Source organism: Malaclemys terrapin, chromosome 5, assembly GCF_027887155.1.
Source record: "Malaclemys terrapin pileata isolate rMalTer1 chromosome 5, rMalTer1.hap1, whole genome shotgun sequence".
Classification (NCBI taxonomy): Eukaryota; Metazoa; Chordata; order Testudines; family Emydidae; genus Malaclemys; species Malaclemys terrapin.
This window is the reverse complement of record NC_071509.1, coordinates 118,601,111-118,626,832: the sequence shown is the minus strand read 5'-3', so window position 1 is coordinate 118,626,832 and position 25,722 is coordinate 118,601,111. Positions and strand designations below refer to the sequence as shown.

Sequence of the window (25,722 nt, the reverse complement as noted above, 5' to 3'; positions counted from 1 at the left end):
TCACTTACTGCAGCACTAAAGAACCATGGGATATGGCCCCAGAAGTCCTAGTAACATATACAAGGCAGCACAGCAACTCAGGTAGGGCTTTGCAGTGTGGCTGCTCACTCCTGGCCAAGGCTAACTCAAATGCTCAGACCCGGGTGCTGATTATCCAAGTTAATTCTGCACCGAAGACATACCCAGAAAAAGTAACCTTACCTGCCCCAATTATTTGCTTGCTCTTCATTTGGCCAAGGAGGCATGGATGCTGCTCCTCCCGTCCCAGCCAATCAGTGCTCTTCATGCATTAGAAAGCATTAGAGTCGTTAGCTTGTTAACGCCTCTATCCCTGTTGCAAGAGTTGAACATGCTGTCTAGGCAACAATTCTAGTCTCTGGCAAACAGTGCATAAATGTAGCATATTTAGGACTCAAACTCTGAGCCCCACGTGGCAGCATAAAACACTTAAAGTAGTCTGCTAGTTTAGCACTATTCATTACATTTTAATGGGCCTGAGGGGTGGAATAACCATGAACATTTAAAGACCTAATCTTAGTCTTATTTAACGTGGATGAAGGTAATTAGGGCTATTCAGGAAGCAATATGCAAGGTAAAGAACTGCACGTTACTTTGCTAATGAATATAACAGTTCTATTTGGATGATCTTTTTTTTTTGTGATCAGTTTGTATAAAAGTACCAATGAACTCTACCAGTGTAGAATTCTGCTGTTAAAAATTTTACTGTCCCTGTGCTGTTTTAATAATTTGAATCCCTTATTGTTTCAGATCCTAGTAAAATTGTGCAGTTTTGTGTCGCCGGCAGAAGAACTGGCTCAGAAGGATGATCTCCAGCTTTTATTTAGTGCAATAACCTCATGGTGCCCTCCCTATAATCTGCCTTGGAGGAAGAGTGCAGGGGAAGTACTAATGACCATATCGCGTCATGGCCTTAGTGTCAATGTAGTGAAATACATTCATGGTGTGTATCTTATAGAGAGAGTGTTTTTATTCTTTTGTTCCAGTGTAGGTATTGCTCCCTTCATCCTGTAGTTTCTGTATATAATATAGCAAAAACTAAAGTACTTAGGAAGATTTAAGAGTATTTGTATACATCTGTGGACTTAAGGTTAAAATGTCATCAGAATTGTTCTGTAATAAGATTAGAGAGGTTCTTGTAGATAACCAACTTCACATGTTTCTCCCCCCCCCCCCCACTTCAGTTTAATGTTGCAGAGCACAGGTTCTCAAATGTTTTCACAATGTGGAACATGTTAGTGAAGAGGGTGCTTACACTAAAAAAGTAATATTAAGAAGCTATTTGTGATGATTGTAACTGGTGCTGGTGGCATCAGTTTGTGAGGGGTGGCTCCTATTTCTTTCCTGCTTTTTGATGTAGCAGTAGCCCCTTGTGGAGGCAGGCAGGCTAGGCACTTCTCATTTCCAGCAGCATGTACAGGCACTCTACTTTTAAATAAAGACCCTGGACATCTGTGAACCCAGCTGGGCACAAGGAGTTGGAACCAGTGCCCTGTATTCTGCAGGTTCTGCCAGTGTTCGGCATTTAAATTACAGGGAGTAGCTCTCAAATGATATAATCTTTTAAAATAAATTAAACTTTTAAACTGGGGTGGGAGGGCAGGCACAGCATCTTTTAGCAATGGGTAACATTAAGTTGGTTGTGAATACTCCCTGGAGAACATCTTCTTAAGACTCTATGAAATTGTTCTAGCAGATTTTGAAATATGTAACCCTGCTTCCATATATCTCATGCAACACCACAGGAAGTTTGGTCTACAATGTTTCTCACACTAGCCATTCACAAATTACAGAAGACTCCCAATTCAGCCTAAAAAGAAAATAAAAAACAGAACCAAATCAGTTCGTAATTTTGCTTTCAAAGACTAAAAAAAAAGTAAGGAGCCTAATGGCAACAGTGGTAAGCGTTTTCAAATATGACTTCAAAGGGGGGACAATTGTTCCCAGTTACACCAAAAGATACATTATGGATGTATGTGGCAGGAAAAGAAGATATCTAGTTTGTGATTGTACCAGTATCTGTTGTTTTACTGATAGCATGTTGCATGATATAACCTGGTTGGCCTATTAAGAGACACATCGATAGTGCAGTGTTCTTTATCATTTAAATAATTAATCATGTCTCGGGCTTAAAAAAAGCAAAAGTCTCTACTGCCTCTTTTTGGAACTGAACCTGTTCATGACAATAAACCTGATTAAAAGATGATAGTGTCTCGTAAGGGAGTTACATGATCTGTGGTCTGTGTCTGATGTATAACATTTTGTGTAATGTCATCCAAGATAATACATTAAGGAATGTTCTTTCTTAGTGCCTGTTTTGAACATCCGTACTGCAGCTGGGAGAGAGAGATGGATGTTGCAGCTTGGGCTCTCAAGCCCACCTGCCTCCTTGGGTCTGAGCTCTGATGACTAGCCCAAGTATCCATCAGAGCCACAATGTTTACACCACTATTTTTAGTGGTCTAGTTTGAGCTCAGCTAGTGAGAGTCTGTCTTCCCAAGTTGGGAGGCTCACTCCCAGCTGCAGTGTAGATGTACCCACCTAGGAAGATATTCTGTATCTGCCAGGTGATGGTGAGCTAAGGCTTGGCTAACTGATGCAAGGCACGTGAAATAAAGAATGCACCCATAAATCTAGCCACAAATATGGGGCAGCTGTTGGTCGAGTTTTGTCCATGTGACAAATGAATATGGTTAATAATACCCAGATCTGTGTCACTGCAGGATGGGAGCTGAAATAAGACTTACTGCCCTGTTTGTGTTCAAGGATCTTTGGCTATGCAGAAGGTCCAGCCACACTATTTCCCTACCAGAATAGCAATATGAAAGAAGACATAGAATACTGTATCCAAGCATATCGCAAGAGACAACACTAAGGGTTTTCCCTTGAGTCAGTAAAATAGTAGACATGGTGTTTTTTAACAACCTAGAGGAAGGAAGATATTTTATAATTGATTTATTGTAATTTGTCAGGGTTTTTTTCCTTTGACATTTTACTTCAAAATAGTAAATTTAATCTTTGTTTTATTTTCATTATATTAAAATTTAAAGTGCGAATTAATGACGTATGCTGAGCCCCTTCTGGAATTAGCTTCTGGGAATAAGTGTGTAATGGTTTTTATCAACATGCTCAGCCTTGAACCTCCTGATTATTAGACTTTTACTCTATAAAGAGGACTGCTTCCTTGGACAGTTTGACAGTTTTGATAAATGCCACATGAAGCTGTTAAACATTTTAAAGGGGCTTCATTAAAAGTCACACTTCTCTTTGAAATTATCTTCTATGTTGTAATACATAAGATTATTATGACTAAAGGAGATTCAAGTGAAAAATAAATTGCTCTATTTTCAGTGGGTTTACATTGTGCATTGGACAGTGTAGTGTATAGTCAATTTCACTTTTTCCTCTGTAGAGTCTGTCAGTTAGGTCTTTCATACAGCAATAGGAGGGAGAAAAATATTTACCTATTTCGTAAATATAATAAAATGTTATTGTAAGACAAAAGGGAAGGATGGGGGAGAGAGAAAGGGGAGAGTGAACAGGACTAGAGTTTAGATGTATCCTGAAGCCACTTCCTAAACTGGCTAGATTTCAAGCTCAGTGTCCCTTTAAATATTGTGTGATAATAAACGATTACATAACTGTTACTTCATTTCTAAGTATATTTTAATAATCAGAAATGATGTTTTTAAATATGTATAATGATGGGGAAAAACTGTTTCTTAATTGTGTCCTTACAGAAAAAGAATGTTTGTCCACCTGTGTTCAGAACATGCAGCAATCTGATGACCTTTCTCCCCTAGAAATAGTTGAGATGTTTGCTGGGCTTTCTTGCTTTCTCAAAGATTCCAGTGATGTATCACAAACACTGTTGGATGATTTTAGGATATGGCAAGGATATAACTTCCTCTGTGATCTCTTGCTCAGGTATGCAAATAATATTTTTTCCTAACGTATTCTCTAACAGATGGAGAGCATATTAATGTACCTGAATGCATTTTTAGGATCTAACAAAATGCAGTGAGGATATTGTAAATGATAAGGTTATTCAAAATGGGAATAATGATCCTGACACTGTGATGGGAGTATGTCAAAGTGCATTACAGAACTTTTAGTGCTGTAACAGTGTCCACATGGGACGTTACTGCACAGCAAGTTAGTGTGCTGTAGATTCACACTGTGGCTTGGTGCATGCTAACATCCCATGTAGACAAGCCCTTAATTATATGATGTTATTACGGCATCTGTTAAAATCTTTACTAAGAAGTTTGGACAAGCCAGCAGGTTTTGGGATGCACATTATGGCTTGTGCAAATTAGCTAAACAAATAAATAGGAGTGAACAAATAATACATAAAATAGTTTTCTATTTCCTTTTCTGTATGTTACATTCTAGTTAATCCGCAATGATGATAGAACCTTGCAGGACAGAAAGCTTTAACAGTAAGGTGCTGTCGTTAAGGCTCTTGTTACTAAAACTTCACTTTTTATACAAAATAAACTATACTAAATTTACTAGTACATTAGAAAGTATTGTCATAAAACTAAAATTGTCTAGATGAACAAAATTTTATTATGAAGCATGATATATTTTATTTGTGTTCTTATGTTCAGTCAGAAAATTCAGAAATCAGTAATAGCTCCCTCAGTTGCCAAACCATGTCTGTTTGTTTTGAATGCAAGCTCCACCTATTTTGCCAATCTATATGGAAGTTGAGATTGTAAGAAGCATGTATTGCCATAAAAAAGCCAAAACTATTTGAAAATGAAGGCTACAATTTTCAAACTTGGTGCCTGAAGTTAGGCACTAAAATCCATAATTGTGAATCTAAATAACTGTCTTGATGTTCAAAGGTGCTAAACAGCCAAGCTCCAGTTGATTTCAGTAAAAGCTGTAGATTGGGGTCGGCAACCTTCGGCACATGGCCCATCAGGGTAATCCGCTGGCAAGTCGCGAGACATTTTGTTTACGTTGACTGTCTGCAGGCATGGCCCCCCACAGCTCCCAGTTATCGCGGTTCGCCATTTCCCGTCAATGGGAGCTGCGAGAAGTGGCGGCCAGCACGTCCTAAAGGTTGCCTACCCCTGCTGTAGATGCTAGTACAGGGGTGGGCAAACTTTTTGGCCTGAGGACCACATCTGGGTATGGAAATTGTGTGTCCGGTCATGAATGCTCACAAAATTGGGGGTTGGGATGCGGGAAGGGGGTGAGGGCTTCGGCTGGGGGTGCGGGTTCTGGGGTGGGGCTGTGGATGAGGGGTTGAGAGTGCAGGAGGGTGCTCCGGGCTGGGACCGAGGGTTTCGGAGGGCCAGGAGGGGGATCAGGGTTGGAGCGCAGGAGGTCGTCATGGGTGTAGGCTCCGGGCAGTGCTTACCTCAAGCAGCTCCCGGAAGCAGCAGCATGTCCTCCCTCCGGCTCCTATACAGAGGTGCAGCCAGGTGGCTCTGCGCACTGCCCCCGCAGCTCCCATTGACCAGCAACCAGAGCCCCCTGGCTGCCCCTACTTGTACTTGCAGTTACATCAGAAAATGATTACATAAAAATGGCAGCATCTTAGTCAATAGATTTGTCTTTCTTCCTTGTGTATATTGTTAAACCTGCTTTCTTTTCTAATTAAAACAGAGAGCATTTTATGTCCTTTTTGCTTGTTAGCACTGCAGACCTAGTGTAGTTGTGACAGAGAGTAGGATATTTTCTGACTGGCACACCAGAATTGTCTGCCTGTTTTTATTATGAATCTTTATTAATGATGTTATGATCAGGGATGCCCAGAGGGGGGGCAAGTGGGGCTTCCTGCCGCAAGTGAGTACGGGGGGGGCGTCCTTTCCCCAACCTCCCCGCACTCACCTACGGCGGGAAGCGGAGCGACGCGGCCCCAGCCCGCTCCACTCTGCCACCTCCCAGCCGTGGTGCTCTGCTTCTTGCCGCAGGTGAGTGCGGGGAGGTTGGGGAAAGGATGCCCCCCCCGTACTCACCTGCGGCAGGAAGCAGAGTGCCGCAGCTGGGAGCTGGTGGAGTGGAGCGGGCTGGGGCCGGGCTGCTCCGCTTCCGCCGCTGCTGGTGAGTTCGGGGAGGGGGAGGAAGGATCCCTTCCCCCAAACCTCCTCCTGTGAGTGACACAGCTGGGGCCGGGGCCAGGGAAGCAGAGCGGGCTGGTCCCGGCCCCCTGCTAATCCCATGGGCCACTCTGGGACTGTGGGGCCCCCAAAAGTGCCCTGGGAGGGAGCCCCTGACCGCCCCCGAGACCCTCGGCCCCGTATCCAACCCCTCGGCCCTGGACTGGCCCGGCACCCTTAACACGCTGCTCAGAGCAGCGTATCAGAGCTTTACCGTGTTGTATGCAACCCGCATTATATCGGGGTAGAGGTGTAATTCTAAGGTTCTACTGTATATTGTGATTTATTATTTTTAGGATAAATTATTTTGTTTTCATCCTAAAGCTGTCCCCTGTTCTTTGGCCCCTAATTATGCTGAGCCTTTTCCACTCTGTGAAGATTTAATACCTTTTTTTATTTTTTTTACAGTAACTGAATATAATAAAATACCTTTGTACACTAATGTTGTTAGTAGTGATATCGTTTATTATATTCTTGGTATAGTAATTTTTTTACAAAGAACTGCATTTCAGAGAGTTTCATATAAAACTTCTGCCGTTCTCTTGTGCTGTGTACTTATGAAGTTTTGTATGTTGCACAGCTGTCTTTGAAGTACTCCTTTTATGTATTTACACTGTCTTATTTCCTCATCTGTAAAATGATGATACTTCCTTTCCTTTCATGTCCCCTGTTGACTTGTCTGGTTAGTATTTTGGGGGTCAGAGATAACCTTTTACTATGTGTTTAGCATATTGAAGCCCCAATCTCAATGTGATTTTCCAAATGCTACCGTAATACAAATAATAATGTTTAATCAATTGAATACTATAAAACTTAGAAGAGAGTTTAAAATATGGAAATGTGGTGAACTCTAGCCTTTGGCTTCAGAATTTTCAGTTACTAAATCTGCCTCTAAAATTAACATCTCTCCTTAAATTAAGAAAAAGCAAAACTAAATAAATAAACCTCAGATGAGTTTGAGTGAATGGTTTATGTTAAAGTGAATATGTGCTAATATGGTCTGTTGTACTGTATGTTCTTTAGATTAGAACAGGCAAAGGAGGCGGAATCCAAGGATGCTTTGAAGGATTTGATTAATCTGATAACTTCACTGACAACATATGGTGTCAATGAATTAAAACCAGCTGGTATTACCACCGGGGCACCTTTTCTGTTGCCTGGATTTGCAGTCCCACAACCTGCAGGCAAAGGTGAGTTTACTGTTTGTATCACACAGAGCAGAAGTCTTATTGGGGGAGAAATTTCTGTTACGCTACAGAAACCATTTACAGTTCATGTTTCTTCTAATATCAGAATTAAATATTGACTTTAAAAGGTGATTTTGCTTAATTGCTAGTATCCAGATGAAAATAAGGGAGGCAATTTCTCCTCATTTAGCTCCAAATGCTGAATCACCCCTCTACAAAGTACAAATTAAATAGATCCTCCCTGCAGATCTTAAGAGTTTGGATACATATAATTTATAGCGTGATTTTAATCTGATTTTGTTAAACTGGTGCAAAAGGCTTTGCGGATACTGTTTGGGCTTTTTTCATTTTAAAGCAAGTTTATTTTGTTTTAGCTTAAGTCAATTAGAGAAATGTATGCTAAACAGAAATCTTCTCTTAAACAGAAATGAATTGTCCACAGAGGGGTTAATATCAGTTTAACTAAATCAATATGAGTTTGTGTGAGATGACTAGGTTTAAGTAGTAGTAGGAACTTAAAGGGAATATTCCTTTCTTTCTTTCTTTCTTTCTTTCTTTCCCTAGATTTTTTTACACACACACACGAAGTTGCACCCGTTTACTTGAAATTGATTTTATAAACAGATTTAGTTAAATCAGTTCAACACCTTTATGTGGAGACTCTTAAATTCATTTAACCTGTTTAATGTCAGTTTAATTTAAGATTGATTTTTTACTCAATGAAGCTAAAAGGATACACACCAGATTTAAATTGGTTTAAGAATGCCCACATGCATTTTGCACTAGTTTAACTAGCTTGATTTAAAAATACACCTTTAGTTAGACTGGTGTAAGTTCTTGTGTAAACAAGGCCTTAAAACCTTGGTGAGGAGTGGCTGAGAAGCTAATCTGCTCCAATTCAACTATCTGTAAATTTTAATAACACCTGGGACCCCAACAGGCCTCAGATGTTAGTGAGAGTTAGGCTTGTGGATCCATCTAGCAGTAGATCTGCTAGTTACTCCATGTGTGGCTTGTCCCTTTCTGCCCAGCAGAATGGTTCGTGCTGTGTTTAATACTTTACAGGCTCATGGAGGAGGGTCTTGATTCTAGTGCTTGTGCTATGCCTATTCCCTGGATACAGTACCGGTTTTTAGGCTCTGTAGCTGTCCATCTTTCTTGCATGTTTCATGAGCTCTCAATTAACTTTTCAACATCTTTCATTTTAAAACAATCATGGAAAAACTAGTAATTTAGAAGAGAAAAATTAATGTGTGGCTGTGCAATGCAATATTGGTATTAATGCTCTTTATTGGATGTTTGTACAGTATATACAGTTGTTGCATATTACATTTCAAAAGGTTCTGTTTTCAGTCTTCAAGGAAAGAATGAAATGTGGCATTAAAATAACGGTCACTTTTGTTTAAGAGACTAAAGGAGCATAACAAATTAAGATAGTATTCAGTGCAAACATAATAAATCTGTGCTCTGTCTCTCTTGAAAAATCTAAAAACAAATTACAGGTTGATTAAAACAAATGTTTTCAATTAGTATTTGAAAATAAAATGATCAATGATCTATATAATACATAGTAGTTCCAGTTTTTATTTTTAGAAGATCTTATGAAGTTCTTTTGGAACTGAATTTTAATAGATGCTGCACTTTTGGATTTCAGTCTCATACTTGAGATTCAAAGCCACAACTCTCAAACTAAAGATGACTTCATACTATGGAACTCTTCACAGAAAGCTGCAAGTTTGTGATTAAATTGTTTTAAAGTTGTTTTGTACATTTTATAGCCTTTACTTAGATAATTAAGTTACCTAAAGAGGTTACTAAAGAGGTTAACTGGCTTTCTCAAATTTTTACCGTTAATTTACTACTACGTAATTCCTTCTTAATCTTTTCTCATCCACTCCTCTCAAACATCCCCATCCTGTCCAAGAAAACCTGTTAGAAGGCCAGTAGTAGTATGTAGACTTTTTGTGCAGACAGTATAATTCTGTGTATGATAGGTTAGACTACAAGTATTGTATAACACAAATTTAACACAGCTAATGAAAGTGTTTGCAGCAATTATATTCTCTGACACCAGTGTACTCTGATGTTTGGACTAATGAGAGTATTACAACATTAGGGAGGTATCCGTCCAGTGCAAAGAAAAATCTTTTCAAATATTGCAGATCTTGGCTCAATTTTGCATTTATTAATCTTGACTATATCAGAAAACTCATGAATGAATGAGGGTGTACTTCCAATATCTATAGCCATTTGGATATGGAGGTTGAGGGCTTTCCCCTCTTTTCCTCATCCTTCTGTACTCAGATATAAGACAGAGAAACTATCCTGTTCTTCTGCAAGTGATTGTCCATATACACATTCTGCATATGTGCATACGCCCAAGGATCCATTAAACCCCAGATGTATAATTGTGCCACAGAATTTCCCCATGTAGACAAAACCTTAGCTTGTTTGTGGTTGGTCTCACCAACCACTATAATTCTATCACCACTGAGGAAAGTCTAACCCATGTTTCCAGGACCAGCCTCCCAACATTGAGATAATATGAATCGAAGACAAGTTGATTGTACCATGTGCCTGTACCATCAGTTCAAAGCTCAATGTGTCTGCACAAAGTGAACAGCACAATTGCGTCAAAGGCCAAAAGTGCCTGTGATCTGCTTATGACTCCACATCCCCTCTTAACCAACCATACAACAAATAACTCCATGCCAACTTATGGCCCTCTGCGGCGACAACCACAAAGGAAAAAAGGGTAGAGGGAAATAGATTTTTGCAGCAGGAAAGAGTAGATTAAAAGAGGACACTCTCTGCCTGTTGCTCTTACTTTAAAGGAGGGCATTTTGTTGGCCAGCCAATCCCAGCTCTTGAAAGAATCCCTGGGAATTGGGTAAGAATAGCCTTCCTAAAGGAGGGCCACCACTGGCTGGCAGCATCTGTAGCCAACTCAGGGATGTAATGCCAAACCCCTTGGTCCTGCAATCTAGTCTAACTCTCTTTGTTCCACAAAAAGAAGAACAGGAGTACTTGTGGCACCCTAGAGACTAACAAAGACTAACACGGCTGTTACTCTGAAATTTGTTCCACAAGTGACTTCCAAACTGTTCAGAGGTGGGGAAAGTTAAAAGAATGTGCATGTTACTGAGCTTTAATTTGATCAACACTTTTTTGTTATGGCTGGCATTACTACTTGTGATATTATTGAGAGGTTGTTGTGAGAGAGTTGCTGCTGCATATCGTTCCAAACTCAGTCTGCTTGCATTACTATAGGTGACTGACTGGCACACAGAACATGTTACAGTTGGTGCAAAGTTTTCCATTATGGATCAAACATAGTGCTTTTCAAAGAAGTAAATTTCCTATCTCAACTATGACCTACTCAAATTTTTAATCAGTTAAATTGCATTCAGATTTTTTCATGTTCATTTACCCTTTGATCATTTAAAATACTATATCTTTCAGTTGGTACACATACCAAAGTTTATTTTCAAAGAGAAATGCCATCTTAAGCAACAATAAATAATAGATCTTTCAATTCAGAATTGTGAAATAAGTGGGAGGAGTTCGTTTAAAGGATGTCTTAGTGTGTTCTTGCTCTTTGAAAAATCCATTTTAGTAGAATTTGTTTCTGCTTGTTGGGCTACAGAGAACAAATTGTTTGTTTAATTCATATTTCTTCCTTAATATGGTCAAGCAAATGGGTATAAAGAATTTTGTTTTTTCCCCTTGTTTCCTATTGTAGGTCATAGTGTGAGGAATATACAAGCTTTCTCCGTCCTTCAAAATGCATTTTTGAAAGCAAAAACTAACTATCTTGCACAAATTATTCTGGATGCCATTACAAATATTTACATAGCGGACAATGCCAACTACTTCATCTTGGAATCACAGCACACCTTGTCCCAGTTTGCAGAGAAAATTTCCAAGCTTCCAGAAGTGCAGACCAAATACTTTGAGATGCTGGAGTTTGTTGTCTTTAGCTTGAATTATATTCCTTGTAAAGAACTGATTAGTGTCAGCATCCTCTTAAAGTCCAGCACGTCTTACCAGTGTAGCATCATTGCAATGAAAACACTTCTTAAGTTCACCCGTCATGACTACATCTTTAAGGATGTCTTCAGGGAGGTGGGGCTTCTGGAGGTGATGGTAAACCTTTTGCACAAATATGCAGCCCTTTTGAAAGATCCCACTCAGGCTCTGAATGATCAAGGTAGAGTGTTTTCTTTGCTTTTATTTATGTACATGTTTTTGAATGCTAAAAGAGGCTAGTGTTGGTTAGCAGGGCTAGTTCTGGTTAGTTGGGCCACCTGGGTTCTGTTCTCAGCAATGCCAATGAATTACTATGTGATGTTGTGAAGCTCACTTAAACTCTCTGTGCTTGTTTTCTTGTGTAAAATTATGATAATGTTTATCAATCTTTAGAAAGTGCTTCGAGGTCCTCTAATGAAAGGTACTATATAAGTGCAAAATATTTATTAAAAATATATAGTAGCTGAAGTTTTCCACTTAAAAAAAATAAAACCCTAATGTATCATTATATTTAGGTTATTCTAGTACAGGGCAAAAATTAACAAGTGGGGAATGTCCTCTGTATGATTATATATTGTCTTTCATCCCAGTTATCACAGTAGTTTACAATGTGGCCCTAACGTAGTAAAGTACTTTTGAAGCATAGACCTTTATTCTTGCATGAAGTCCCAATGAGTCACTTTTTCTCCATGTGAGAGTAAGGGTCCATGTTTGCAGAGCCTTTTCAAGCGCTGTGGGGCTGTATTGCTATAAACACACAAACAAATTTCTTCATCCATCTCAGGTGTTGAACACTTCTCACCTATGCCATGTAACAGTTTAGGGTAACTTGATTGTTTTCTAGCTGAAACTATATTTTACTTGTCTCCATTCAACCTATAACATGTCTAATGAATTTTATGCATCTGTTACCTGTGGCATCTCAGCATGTGATATCTAGATAAACCATTTTAAACTGCTCAGACCATAAGTAACCAGCAATAGTTCATAATCAAATACTTGATAAAAAAAATCTACCCTGCACCATGTCCTAGAGATTTGTTAATGTGAGTGGGAGTGGCCTACTAGATGAAGTCCTAAGCCTTCAGCTCCCACTGAAAAACACTTCCGTTCTTAAGAGTGCCTATCTAGTCTGTCAACAAAAGGATCAAATTGACATTTGGATAGGTCACTAGGAGCAGTACACTTACTCTTGTGAAAGTGCTATGGGATCTTTAATAACCACCAAAGCAGTTACGATGTCTCTTCAATCAAGCAGCACAACACACCTAAAATACTGTGCTTGGCATTGGTTCAGCTCACACGCTTGATGAATCACCAGCATCACTTAATGCAGTGCACTGTGATTTTTCTTGGAAGCTTTCTCTATGTAAGAATTGAATAGGACAAACCCTGCACACTTAAAAATATATGGTATTACAGCATCAGGAAGTAGAATTATAAACACTGAAATAAGAGATACAGGTGCAATGTCTACTACACAGTTGTCAACCTCTTTTCATGGTTCACTTTTAAAACAAATTTCTGACTTAAACTTTGCATACCATTTTGTAAGAAATGATTAGTTGTGCTGCTTGTAAGTCCGAGAACGAAAGAGAGATGCTAATTTTTTGTGTGTGCGCGCTTCAGACCACTTTGGTAACTGTCTTATTTTAAATATAAAGAAGGAGAGGATTCTTTTATTTGGTTATTGCAAACTCCTGCTTCTCTTCTGTTTTAATAGATTTTTTTTTTTAAGCTAACTTTCCAAAAAGAGCTGTATTTTCATGCTTGGGTGGAGAGTGAAATGTTTTCTTTCAGTAGAATGAGAGCATGAGTCTTTAACGTGGTGATAAAAGTTGTTTTTGTTTTGGAAATGGTTAACGGTTTGTGTCACCTACTGCAGCTTTTAATTGTTAGGGCTTATCTACACAAATGTTTAGTTTGTGGCAAGCTTGGATGTGAATCTATTGTGCACTAGCCTAATGCTCACTGTCTGGGTGGACTCTGCTGATGCCCACTAACAGTTCATTAGAGTGCACTTTAATCTACTCCCGTTTCAAAGTAGGGTAGATGAAAGCACATTAACGAACTGTTAGTGGGCATCAGCAGGGTCCCTGCAGACAGTTCGTGCACGACACACTAGTGCATGGTAGATTTACACCCCATCTTGCTGCGAACAAAATATTTGTTTAGAGAAGCCCTGAGGAAAATTGAGATGACTTAATTAAAGGTGTGAAATTAAAGCACATTAAATTCCTGTGTGGATTAAGCTAAAGCAAACTAAGGCAATTTTACTGAATGAGAGCATCTACAGATGGATTTAATGTATTTTAACTTCACACCTTAAGTTAATTTGTGGCAACTTTCCTGAGTGTTTGTGTGGATATGCCCTTAATGTGATTTAAAAGTTTGTTAGAGGATGTTTTTTGTGTGGAAGCCAAAAAAAAAAAAAAAAAAATGGGGATTGGTGAAAGGAACAAAACTTTTGTTTTGTTTTAAGATTAAAAAATAAAGTCAGCTTTGTTGTTTTCAGTGCAATGAACTTTTGAAATTATTTTCTAGGGGATTCAAGAAACCTCAGTTCTTTTGAGGACCAAAAGCAGCTAGCTTTATTGGTTATGGAGACCTTGACAGTACTACTTCAAGGATCAAACACAAATGCAGGTAATTATAGAAGTTACGTCAGTTATGATAATTCGGGACTCTGAAGTGCATACTTAAAAAGACATGATTTAAATGAGAAGTATTGACTGATTGGGCTAAATGTAAAATTGTCTGCATCACATATAATAATTTTGACCTTGAAATACAACATATTAATAGTACAGCACTTTATTATTACATTCAGTTTCTATGGTCAAAGTCTACTGATGATCTTTTCCCTGAGTCATGTATTGACTGTCGTGTGCTGCAGGAATTGAAAATATAAATTAATGTGACCTCATAGTTTTACTTTGTTTCCTGTTATATTTTTAAGAGTAAAAATCTATATAATGCATTAAAACAACATAATGAAAGGACTATGAACAATTTCAGTCTGTTTAGTTATAGAGTTAGGTTTACCTATTAAACTTTTTACTAAAAATAAGCTATACGTATAGTTTATAATATAAAATAGGAGCACCTTACTGAATAGTTTATTTGCTACTTAAATTACTGTAGGGTTACTATACGTCCGATTTTCCTGGACATGTCCGGCTTTTTGGGCTCCAACTCCCCGTCCGGGGGGAAATCCCAAAAAGCCGGACATGTCCGGGAAAATCGGGACCGGCCGGGCCGGCTGTGCGGTGCCGGGCCGGGGGCTCGGGGGCCGGGCCGGGTCGGCGGAGTGGTGCCGGGCTGAGCCGGGGGCTCCGGGGCCGGGCTGGCGGTGGCGGGGGACTGGGACAGCAGTGCGGTGCCGAGGGCCAGGCTGGGGACCGGCGGTGCGGTGCCGGGGGCCGGGGGTGCTCGGCCGGGGGCCGGGCTGGGGACCAGCAGTGCTGGGCGGGCTGGGGGTGCTCGGCCGGGGGCCCAGGGCTGGCACCCCAGGGCCCGAGCCGACCCAGGCTGGAAAAGCCGGGGGGGCCAGCCTGGGCCGTGCCTCCTCCCCCCACACCTCCCCTTACCTTCTTCAGGCTTCCCGCAAATCAAATGTTCGCGGGAAGCAGGGGAGGGGGCGGAGACTTTGGGGAAGGGGCGGGGCTGGGGCATGGGCGGGGCTGGGGGCGGGGCCGGGGCCCCGTGGAGTGTCCTCCTTTTGGAGGCACAAAATATGGTAACCCTAAATTACTGGATATTCACACAAATCAAGTAACTGAATGTATAGATAACTAATTAAACACACCTTGCCATTTACTTGAGCTTATTCCCAATTTGCATGTACCACGTGTGTGCTCAATTACATGGGTATTTTTGAAAATTAGGCCATTTTCAAACTCACATTATGTAGGTTACTTTATTGTATATCAGACGGGTAGCTGTGTTAGTCTGTATCCACAAAAACAACGAGGAGTCCTGTGGCACCTTAAAGAGTAACAGATTTATTTGGGCATAAGCTTTCTTCGGTAAAAAATCCCACTTCTTCAGATGCATGGAGTGCTTCCTCGTTGTTTGTGTATTTCATCCTCAATCTGTATCTAATTTACATATATGTGCCCTATATGTAAATAAGAGGGAGAGGAAGCTGATAACTCTTTCAAATCCTGCCTCTTGCTGACCAATTAAAAAAAAATACACTACAGAAATTAGCAACTATAGGCCTAAAGCTCTTTAAAATGTCTCTACTCCTGCCCATTTCTTTTCTTCAACCCTCACCTGTGTTTCAAAGAATCTAGGCCTTTTTTACTTGGCAAAGAGAAACTAGAAGCTGTTAAAATGATCATGATTTGACTTTCTAAATTAAACTAAGCTTGAGAACAACCCAGCTGTGTTGGCAAAGCACTGTTGTGCACACGGTCTTGACTGCTAGAATGTAACTTTTTATTTGTTTCCTTTTTCCTTTCTGAAATTCAGCCTCTGTGTTAAACAGCAGTTTGCGGTCAGATGAAAGCGTCATGTTAATCCTTCAGTCATGGTACTTTGTTCAGAAGCCTTTTACAGGAAGATGAGTTGTTTTGTGTATAAAAAGTTTAGCAGAGCGTATTGATCAGTCTCTGATTTAGGTTTTCTGGATACAGATAAATTTGAAAGCAGCCTAGTTGCTCATAAAACATTGTTTGGCTGCTAACCTGTAATGTTCCTTAGGTGTAGGGGAGAAGAATGAATCCCAAGTGAATGGGAACAACCTGGAAACTGCAGTGATATTTAATATTCAATTAGTATTTTCTGTATTTTAGCTTTGTATGCTTGCGTGTGCCACGCTCTCTGTTTTAAGTAACCTACACCACCTGCCCTTTGAAATAATTGACTTCAATAGGCTTTGGATGGGAAGCCTATATGAGGGGTAAGAACCATAGGGTGGGAAGAACGACCGTTGAAGGAATGATCTATCCTTATAACAAGCAAAGAAGGGGAGTAGAAATCAAAGGTGTGTCATTTCTCACTGGGCTGTGGGAGCTATCTAGTTTTATCTGAAACCGGTGGAGACTAAGTAACAGTAAAATTTAAAAAAAAAGTTACAACACATTTACAAGGAAATAATTTGTAAAAATTTATAGAAACTTACCTAAAAATGTGAAACATTTCCAGTGCTTGTCATAATGTTTTTTTAAGCAGAATTAAATTTTTCCTGACTTGATTTCTTTCTTCTGGCCTACAAGCAGGAAAGTGGAAGCTTCTCTGGATTTTACATTGAAGAATGCATGCATGTGTATTTAAAATGATTACTTCTGTAATTTTGATGCGAGTCTAGCTACAGTCAGTGCTGTTAAAAAATAAATAAACAAAAAAACCACCCAAACGAACGATGATTACTGCACCATGTTATTTACCTTTAACGTGGTTTGTGGTATCTTACTTTAAATGTTTCAAGTGCTCAATAAATGTTACGAGTATAGGTGATAAATGTCTGAAATTAAAAAAAAACAAAAAACAAACCATTTTCCTTAACATAGTGAATTTACATCTCTCCCAGTTAGGTTATGAGTATCTCTTTTGATGCTGTATTAATGTTCTGTCCTCTTCTTATCAAATAGATTACCTACCATACAGTGTTTCCATAGTGGATATCACTTCCCACCTGCACCAAATGCAAACTGACATAATTCTGCTTGGCAGCCCGTCAACAACATTCCTAATAGTTACCCACTGAATTACCTTTCTGACAGTAACTATCTATCAGGCTGTCTTACTCCTGCAACTTGTTGTTAGTAAAATGAAAGCTTAATATACTTAGCAAGGTAGAATAGTTTGTAGTTGGAGTACATTTTTTTGTTGATGGCGAAGTACAGAGTGGAATATGTCTTTGGTTTCACGTCAGATAACCTTGTTAACTAAATTGTGATTATTTTTTTCCCAATCATACATTTATATATTTATCCCTAACTTACAGAATAGAAAATTGAATTCAGTACTCTGGATAGTCCCTACATTGTGTAAAAAAATGTATTTATAAGATTAAAACTTCTTCCATAAACTGTGTAGTGCAAAACAATAGTTCCATTTCCCCTTAGTTGATATTGTAGCACTAACTCTCTGTTACAGTAGAACCTTGCTAATTACCATGGCTGGAAGACATATTGTGAATTACTCAATGTGGCAAATTAGCAAGTAAACAGATAATTTAAAAAGCAATCAGAGTAATGTCTCAGAATGTTTACTGTTCATTTGTTTTGATAATTCAATTTTAATGTGATATTTCGTGATCTGCTCAAGTGTCTTAAAGTTCACTCTGTAAAAGTAATGGAAATCTTATTAATACCTTGCTATTAAATCTCGGCAGAGTTTTGTGTTGGGCAGCTACCAGTTATTCTACAGATTACAAATCAGATTTATTTTAATTATGATTAAGAAAGTATTTCCATTATGAGCCTGTATTTTTAGGTGTTTATTAGCTTTCTGTAAAAATTACTCTATCAGGCTGACCTATTGCATTGTTTAGTCTCAGTATAGAAATAAATGTCTTGTTTTGGAAAGTTTTGATAAAATTTTGTTTTTCCATTTTGGAGATATGAAAATGTGGTGGTTACTAGTCAGAAGTTGTTTCAGGTGCTATTTTACATTTGGATGACTGAGATTGTTTGTTTAGGGGTGGAAAAAAGGGAACCTGAAAGCTGAAAACAGGCATCAGAATTAATGTCAGACAATTTGTGAAATTTTACTGGCAATTAAGAAAACTAAGAATCATTTGAAAATATTATATTGTGTATATGTAGCAGATATTTTCCCCTTATTAATTTAAGGCCCTGATCCTGCTAACACTTGCTCACATTGGTGTGAATAATGTGTGATGGTTTCAGCAAGGTGTCTGAAATGCAGTTACCGTATCTTAGAATTCCTGACTTTTGTTCCATCAAAATATCTGTAAGGGTAAAATAGGTCTTGCTAACCTTGGATCCACTGAAAATGGTTTTAGAATAGTAGCTTAGGCAAAGTAGGAGGCTGTGAAGAAAAAAGTAAAGTGTAAGGTGGAACATAAAATCAAGACATAGGAAACTAAGTAGTAAAATGTGGCCTATTTGTCAGCATGCAAAGAGGTTAATACTGGAAAATCCTGGTGTCTATTGTAGGTTTCATGGTTGTCAATTATATGGAAGACAAGGATGCCTAATATGGTGCCCAAAGTTGCTATTTATTAACATTAAGTAAGTATGACAAGACTAGATTTTTAGGAACTCCACCAGAACCTAATGGAACTACAGTAGGTAATTGGAAAATATAATAGCAGATAAAATTCAAAGCAGACAAATGCAACTCAGTGCACTTTGGAAGAGAAAATGATGATATTCCAGCATACTGATAAGTTGTAACGCTTAAGAGGGGAAAAAAACAGTCATGCTGAGTGACTCAGTGAGAATATCTGTTCACTGATGGATGAAAGAAGCAAGATAGGCTCTATTAAGGAGGTGATCAAGAATAATACAGCATATATTACAATTGTGTTATATGAATCAATTATATGCTTTCACCTTGAATGCTGTGTTCAGTTTTGATTGTTTCCTCTCAGAAAAGGCACAGCAGAAATGGGAAAGAACCAGAGAAGGGTGACAAAAAATATTTGTTCTGGAGAGCTTCTATGCAAGAAGAGATTTAAAGAATCAGGATTACTTCATTAATACTGAGATTAAGAGGAGATATAAGTATATAATGATGACTGGTGTGTCTGATGGATTTTGAGCCAGTCTGTAATAATTGATGAATATTATGGTGGGCTTGTTAGGGGTGTTTTTTGTGTGACTGTATTGGGAATGAACAGGAATGAATCTTGAAAAATGAGGAGGATGGAAAAAGTGTCTCAAGAAGCTACCCCACAACAAACACTTTAGAGTTGCTAAAGGACAAAACAGGAACTGTTGGCTCTGAGAACTCTGGCTTGATTTCCTAGGGAGCCTAGGTGGACTGCTTTTGACAACAAGGGTCAAAGCCTGAGAACACAGAAGAACCAAAGAACTATAGCAGGGTTTGAAAGGCACCCTCTCTCAAAAGAGGTGTGGTGGTAGTTCAGGGGAACCAGCCTGAGATACAGCACCAGCTGGGACTGTCTCTAAAAGGCCTGCTTAGATCACCATTACAGGATGATAGGGTTTTAGGTAAGATGACATATATGTAGACTGTTTTTAAAATGCATTTTCTCTCAAAGCTTTGTTCCTACTGCTAAAATCATACTTTTATTTTAAGAAGGCTGCCTGGTCACCAACTCCTGAAGGGAAGACCTCAGGTGCCTGATCTCAGTTGGAACTGCAGGATCAGAATGGTACATACAAGATACTGTAGCCAAGTCTAGAAGTAGGAGAATTGCAAAATTCCACCCCAGGATATGTAAAGGCACAAGGCCTGACACCTGACGGAGTGTGCTCAGAGGGCATGTCTACACTGCAAGTAAAAACCTGTGGCCGACCCATGCCATCTTACTTGGGCTCATGGTGCTCAGGCTGTGGGGTTGTTTCATTGCAGAGTAAACTTCCGAATTCAGGCTGGTGCCCAGGCTCAAGAACCCTGCGTGGTGAGAGGGTCACAGCGCTCAGGGTGCAGCCTGAGACCAGAAGTCTACACTGCAGTGAAATGGTCCTGCTGCCCAAGCCCCACGAGCCAGAGTCAGCTGGCACAGGCTAGCTGTTGGTTTTTAATTGCAGTATAGACATATCCAGAGAGATCACAAAAGAGAGAGAGGTGCAGTTAGCTCTGTGACTCTGTCAAAGGGCAATCAGCCTCCCATTTTACCATGTTCATTAATATTAGTATCAGATCCAAGAGACATAACATAGAGCTGGAGGGAACAAATTGGAACTGGATAGAAAGAAGAAGGTTTATGCTCTTATACATTAATTAAGAAAGTAATCTGGAGTTAACTAATTGTTATCCTAGCTACAAAGGTTATTAATCCTCATGCTTCAGTACTTAAACAAGTCATCCTTGAGGGTCAGGAAGAAAATTGTCCCTCTTAATATGGTAATGCATGGTTATTCATGTGCGTTACGGGAGTTTTACTTTAAGCATCTGGCATAGGCTGTTATTGGCAGTATTAGAATAAGTGCTACTGAATAGTTCCAATATGGCCCCTTAACATCATCTCAAGTTATTACATATATTGTATTTTTTCTTAGGTTTAATAGCCAGTTTTTTGAATAACAAAAGCTTAAGAAAGCAATTGCTCGACTGGCGGCATACCAGGTTGACGGAGGCTGTTGCTTGTTGAAGGTGACAGCCTGTTTCTATGATAAAACAACAGATCATCATTAGGGCTCCATGTCTGTCATGGGGGTCGTGGAAGTCACAGACCCCGTGACTTCTGCAGTGGCGGGTGTGGCTGTCCCCAGGGTTGCCCAAGCAGCTGGCCCTGAGTGCCAACTGCTCAGTTAGCTCTGGGGACAGCCACACCGGCCACCGCTGGAGTGACTCTGCATACAAGATACTGTAGCCACAGCGCTGCTGCTAGAGTAGTCCTGGGGCCAGCTGCACCGTCGGCTGCTCAGGTGGTCACCGGGGCAGGTGCAGTATATATACTGTATGGTCCATCACTCTTAGTGTGGCAGACCCAAAAGTAAAAGAGAGCTTTTAAAATACAAAAAGCAACTGCTAGGATTCCCTACCTAGAGGCAATCCAAAATGATGTTGGAGATTTGATGAGGTTGCAGTTTTCCCCAACTCTGGCCTGCCTTACAAAGGTGGCCTTCTGTAAACACATGTATTGTATTATGAGTGGAACCAAAGGATTAAAGACATTTTTGTTTAGTGATTGCTAAAATGAAAGGGGGAATGATTGAGACTCTCCCCCCCCCCCTTTAAAGAAAACAACATTCTAAATTTTTGTTAACCCTTACTTTAAAAAAAAAAAGGGGGGAAGGAGATAGGTAATAAGACAATGTAACTGGGTTTTTTATTTACATTTATTGATATTATATTATGTTTGTTTATTTATTTAAAGTATTAGGTCAGGGGTGGTTCTTCTAGTTATTGCTCCTGTGTATTCCACAGTAGGTGTGTGTGTGCTGGCCACGTGCACCAGTGCCGGAAGTTTTTCCTTTAGTAGTACCTGTAGTGGGGGAGCACCACTGCGACCCCTGGAGTGGTGCCTCTATGTTGCGCTATAAGGGGAGCTGCACTCTCCCCCCCACCCTCAGTGCCTTCTTGCCCCCAGTGAAGGTAGTCAGAACTTAGTGCTCCAGCTCTGCTACAGCACTGCTAACCTTAGTAGTACAACTTTTCTTAGTAGTCTGAATTCTAGTTAGTTGCCTGGCTCGGGGCATGCCCCGTGCCCCAGGCTTCATGTCGTGCGACTCCTGTCGCAGTTATATGCCCAGGAGCGATCCTAACACTCAGTGTCTTGGCTGTCTGGGCGAGACTCACGTAAGTGAGCGGTGTAAAATCTGCAGGTCGTTCAAACCACGAACGAAACGCGAATGAGATATCCGGCTCTGGGCCTTACTAATGGAGTCGGTATTGGCCCCGGCACCGGCATGCCAACCTGATCCAGCACTGGGCGCATCATCGGTGCGCAGCAACGCCCCACCAACTAGTCGGCACCGCTCCCCCACTAAGAAGCAAGGGAAGACTCAGTGGTGCCGAGAAAAGAACAGGGGTAAGGCCGCACCTGAGTTGGGCAGCCCACGATCCCCCTGGGGACCCAGACCTCTGACTCGTGCTGAGCGAAGTAGTTTGGTCCTGTCCGCGCGTGTCTCTCCTGTGGTGAGGATACCGTCGACACCGGAGGCAGCGCAGGCAGCGCGTGATATTCTCGCCCTTCTGGTGCCAAGTGGGATGGGCCTTCACTCCAGAGGGAAGCCGTCGCTGGGAGCTCATTGACCCTCCCCGGTTCGGCATAGCCCCCGCTCCGAGGATGAGATGCCTGCCCATTCTGCGAGGCCATCTCGTAGCCCGCGTCAGATGCCCACTCCGTCAGCTGACTCGCCTGAGAGGGAGTCCCGAGGGTCCTCTGTTACCAGGAGGGGTCGCAGGCACCGAGGCAGGAGGCGTCGACGCTCCTCTTCCTACAGTAGTTATAGGAGCAGGTCCCGATGCCATTGGCACCGACGCTCAGACTCGAGTGATCGCTCCGACAGGCGTAATTCACGAAGCACCCCTCGGCCGTCACCAGCACCTAGCTGTCATAGCCATGGTCGCCATGGTGAGTCTGGAAGCAGTAACTCGTACAGGTCTTCTTCGTCAAGATCTAAATCTCGAGGCCGGCACTGACGCGGCCGTGGACGCTACCGTCGCTCGTTCGGCACCTTGTGCTCTTCAGCGACGTCAGCCTCCGCACCCAGCCGCCCATCCCTGGGCCGCGCCACCCTGCACGATCAAGCGGCTCCGCTAGGTCCCCAAGTGGGGCACTGGCAAGGAGCACCCTGGCAAGGGCAGTGGTCTCAGTGATCGCCTTGGCCCCAACTGCCGGCACCGGCGAGACCTCGTTCGGTGGCCGGTGCATCTCAGGTGCATTCGACGTCCCCGCCTGGACACCGGAAGAAGTCACCCGGCACCGAGGCAGCGGCACCGTATCTGGGCTCAGACTTGGAGGGTCAAACCACCGGCACCGCCTGATGCTTTGGGGGCAGATCCGGTCCCGTCACCGGCACCAAAAAACTCTATTGCGGTGCCAGCACCCGCCTTGCAGGAGGATTTTAAAGCTCACCAGGAGCTCCTTAGGTGGGTTGCCTCGAATCTCCAGCTCCAGGCTGAGGAGATGGAGGAGCCGTTGGACACTTTGTTCAACGTCTTGTCCTCCTCGGCACTGGGCCCTATGACCCTTCCTCTCCACCAAGGGGTGGCCAATATCTCGACTTTGCTTTGGCAAGCCCCGGCGTCCTTGGCATCTATTTCTAAAAAGGCGGAGAGAAAATACTTTGTGCCAGCCAAGGGGGCAGGAATATTTGTACTCTCACCCTGCCCCGAACTCTCTGGTGGAGTCATTCCCCGAGAGGGGAATGGCCAACCCGCGCCCACTCCCAAGGATAAAGACGCCAAGAGATTGGATACCTTCGGCAGGAAGGTTTATTAATCGGCAGCCTTCAAGCTCAGGGTGGCAAATCACCAAGCCCTCCTGAGCAGATATGATTCTAACTTGTGGGGGTCTCTACCAAAATTCGAACCTCTTCTTCAGGAAAAGGATGAGGAGGAATTCAGAGCTTTGGTCGACAAAGGCGCGGTGGCGGCGAAAGCGACTCTCCAAGCGACTTTGGACGCGTCAGATACAGCAGCCCATTCAATGGCCTCTGCTGTTGCCATGCGCAGGATGTCGTGGCTCTCGCTGTCAGGGCTGTTTGCAGAGTCCCAGTCCTCATGTAGGACTTGCCTTTGACGGGAGGGCCCTGTTTGCGCATCAGACACACACCCGTCTACACGGGATGAAGGACTCCCGCACCACCCTGCATACCCTGGGTCTATATGTCCCACCGACTAAGGACAAACCCAGGCCACAGAGCTCGGTTCCTCCGGCTAGAGGCAGATATGAGCCCCCGCCTAAAAGACTGAGGGAGCAGAGACGCAGGTCCCAGTGTCAATCCCGCTCAGCCCCTCGACCCGGGCCCACCAAGGGCAAGAGGCAGGGGAAGAGGTGCTTTTGACTCTTTGTGGGGGGCCACCGGGCCTGTTGCCAGGGAAGCCCCCCAGTTAATAAAGTTTGTGTTCTGTAACCGTTTATCTGCCTTCCGAGTGCAATGGTCCCATATAATGTTGGACCAATGGATCCTCAGAACCATTTCTAAGGGCTACATGTTGCTGTTCGCATATACGGTCTTCCATAAGGATAAGGTCCAGCTTCACCCGCACCCGGCATTTCTCCCCAAGGTGGTCTCCGTCTTCCATATGGAACAGGACATTTTCCTACCACCTTTCCTGTCTATTTCACATCCCGCCCTCCTTCCCCTCTGTCCGAGTTGTCTAGCAAGAAGGAACTGAGGGTGGGGGGAGTATGCAGCTCCCCTTATAGCGCGATATAGAGGTGCCACTCCAGGGGTCACAGCAGTGCTCCTCCACTACGGGTACTGCCTAGGGAAAAACTTCCGGCACCGGTGCACGTGGCGAGCACGCACACTTACTGTGGAATAGACAGGAGCAACGCATCTCGAAGAACGCCAGTTACGGAACAGGTAACTGTCCTTTCTCAAACTTTTGTACTGGTGACCCCTTTCACATAGCAAGCTTCTTGAGTGTGACCCCCCCCCCAATAAATTAAAAACACTTTTTTATATATTTTACGCCATTATAAATGCTGGAGGCAAAGCAGGGTTTGGGGTGGAGGCTGACAGCTCGCGACCCCCTACCCCATGTAATAACCTCGTGACCTCTTGAGGGGTCCTGACCCCCTGTTTGAGAATCCCTGTATTCGATGTAGTGTAAGTGTCCTTCCTGAATGATTAGATTTGTACAGGTTCAGGGAAATAGGCTGTAGAAAATACTGTGAAAGGACTGAGCCCATCTTCAATTATTACTACTACTAATTTATTTCTTACACAGTAACACCCAGAAGCCTAATTAGAATTGGGGCCCTATTGTATTAAGAACAGTACAAGCATATTTTGACAATCACTGCTTTTAACAGTTTACCCTCTCTGTGGTCATGGGTCAGAGAAAAAATAATACGGGTCCATCCCATCACTCTTTGGTTTGTAGCATGAAAGCATATTTAAGAGTAGGTTAGATAAATGTCTATCAGGGATGGTCTAGACAGTATTTGGTCCTGCCATGAGGGCAGGGGACTGGACTCAATGACCTCTCGAGGTCCCTTCCAGTCCTAGAATCTATGAAAGAAGTGAATAATCAGTTTGAAGCCTTCTGTAAGAGCGACATGGAAATTCTTAGAATTGGATTACAAAATTACTCCAACAGTAACTTTTAATATAAAATATTCCAGGGAAGAATATAATTAGAATTCCAGTTAGCTGTGATCAGCTTATGTTCATATAAAAAGCTGTTGTAAACTTCTGTGTGACCGATGAAAATGGTCACTGAATCTGTACTGGTGAAGAATGAAGCATTTTATGTTCAGTTATATAATGCGCTTGAACAAATGCAAGGTTTTGACACAGTACCTTAGAAACATTGTGGTTTTTCTCCCACATTTTTTTTTTCTTATGCTATAGGTATTTTCAGGGAGTTTGGTGGTGCAAGGTGTGTACACAATATAGTGAAGTATCCACAGTGCCGACAGCATGCACTGATGATTATCCAGCAATTGGTGTTATCACCTAGTGGGGATGATGATATGGGCACTTTATTAGGGCTGATGCACTCAGCTCCACCTACAGAACTACAACTGAAGACAGATATATTACGGGTAAGTGCAATAAAACTTAATACTTTCCACTCCTAAACTA

At 41.8% G+C, this 25,722-nt stretch overlaps 1 protein-coding gene across 4 annotated transcripts in view; it reads left to right on the top strand.

Moving 5' to 3' along the window:
* The window catches only part of WDFY3 (WD repeat and FYVE domain containing 3), a 292,238-nt gene that overhangs the window by 122,400 nt on the left and 144,116 nt on the right, over positions 1-25,722 (top strand). For all 4 annotated transcript variants that reach the window (XM_054029392.1, XM_054029390.1, XM_054029391.1 and 1 more), the window contains exons 7-12: positions 769-961; positions 3,759-3,945; positions 7,158-7,324; positions 11,064-11,531; positions 13,895-13,996; positions 25,489-25,682. In XM_054029392.1, coding sequence (XP_053885367.1) covers positions 769-961; positions 3,759-3,945; positions 7,158-7,324; positions 11,064-11,531; positions 13,895-13,996; positions 25,489-25,682 — 1,311 coding nt within the window. The remainder of the gene's footprint in view (positions 1-768; positions 962-3,758; positions 3,946-7,157; positions 7,325-11,063; positions 11,532-13,894; positions 13,997-25,488; positions 25,683-25,722) is intronic.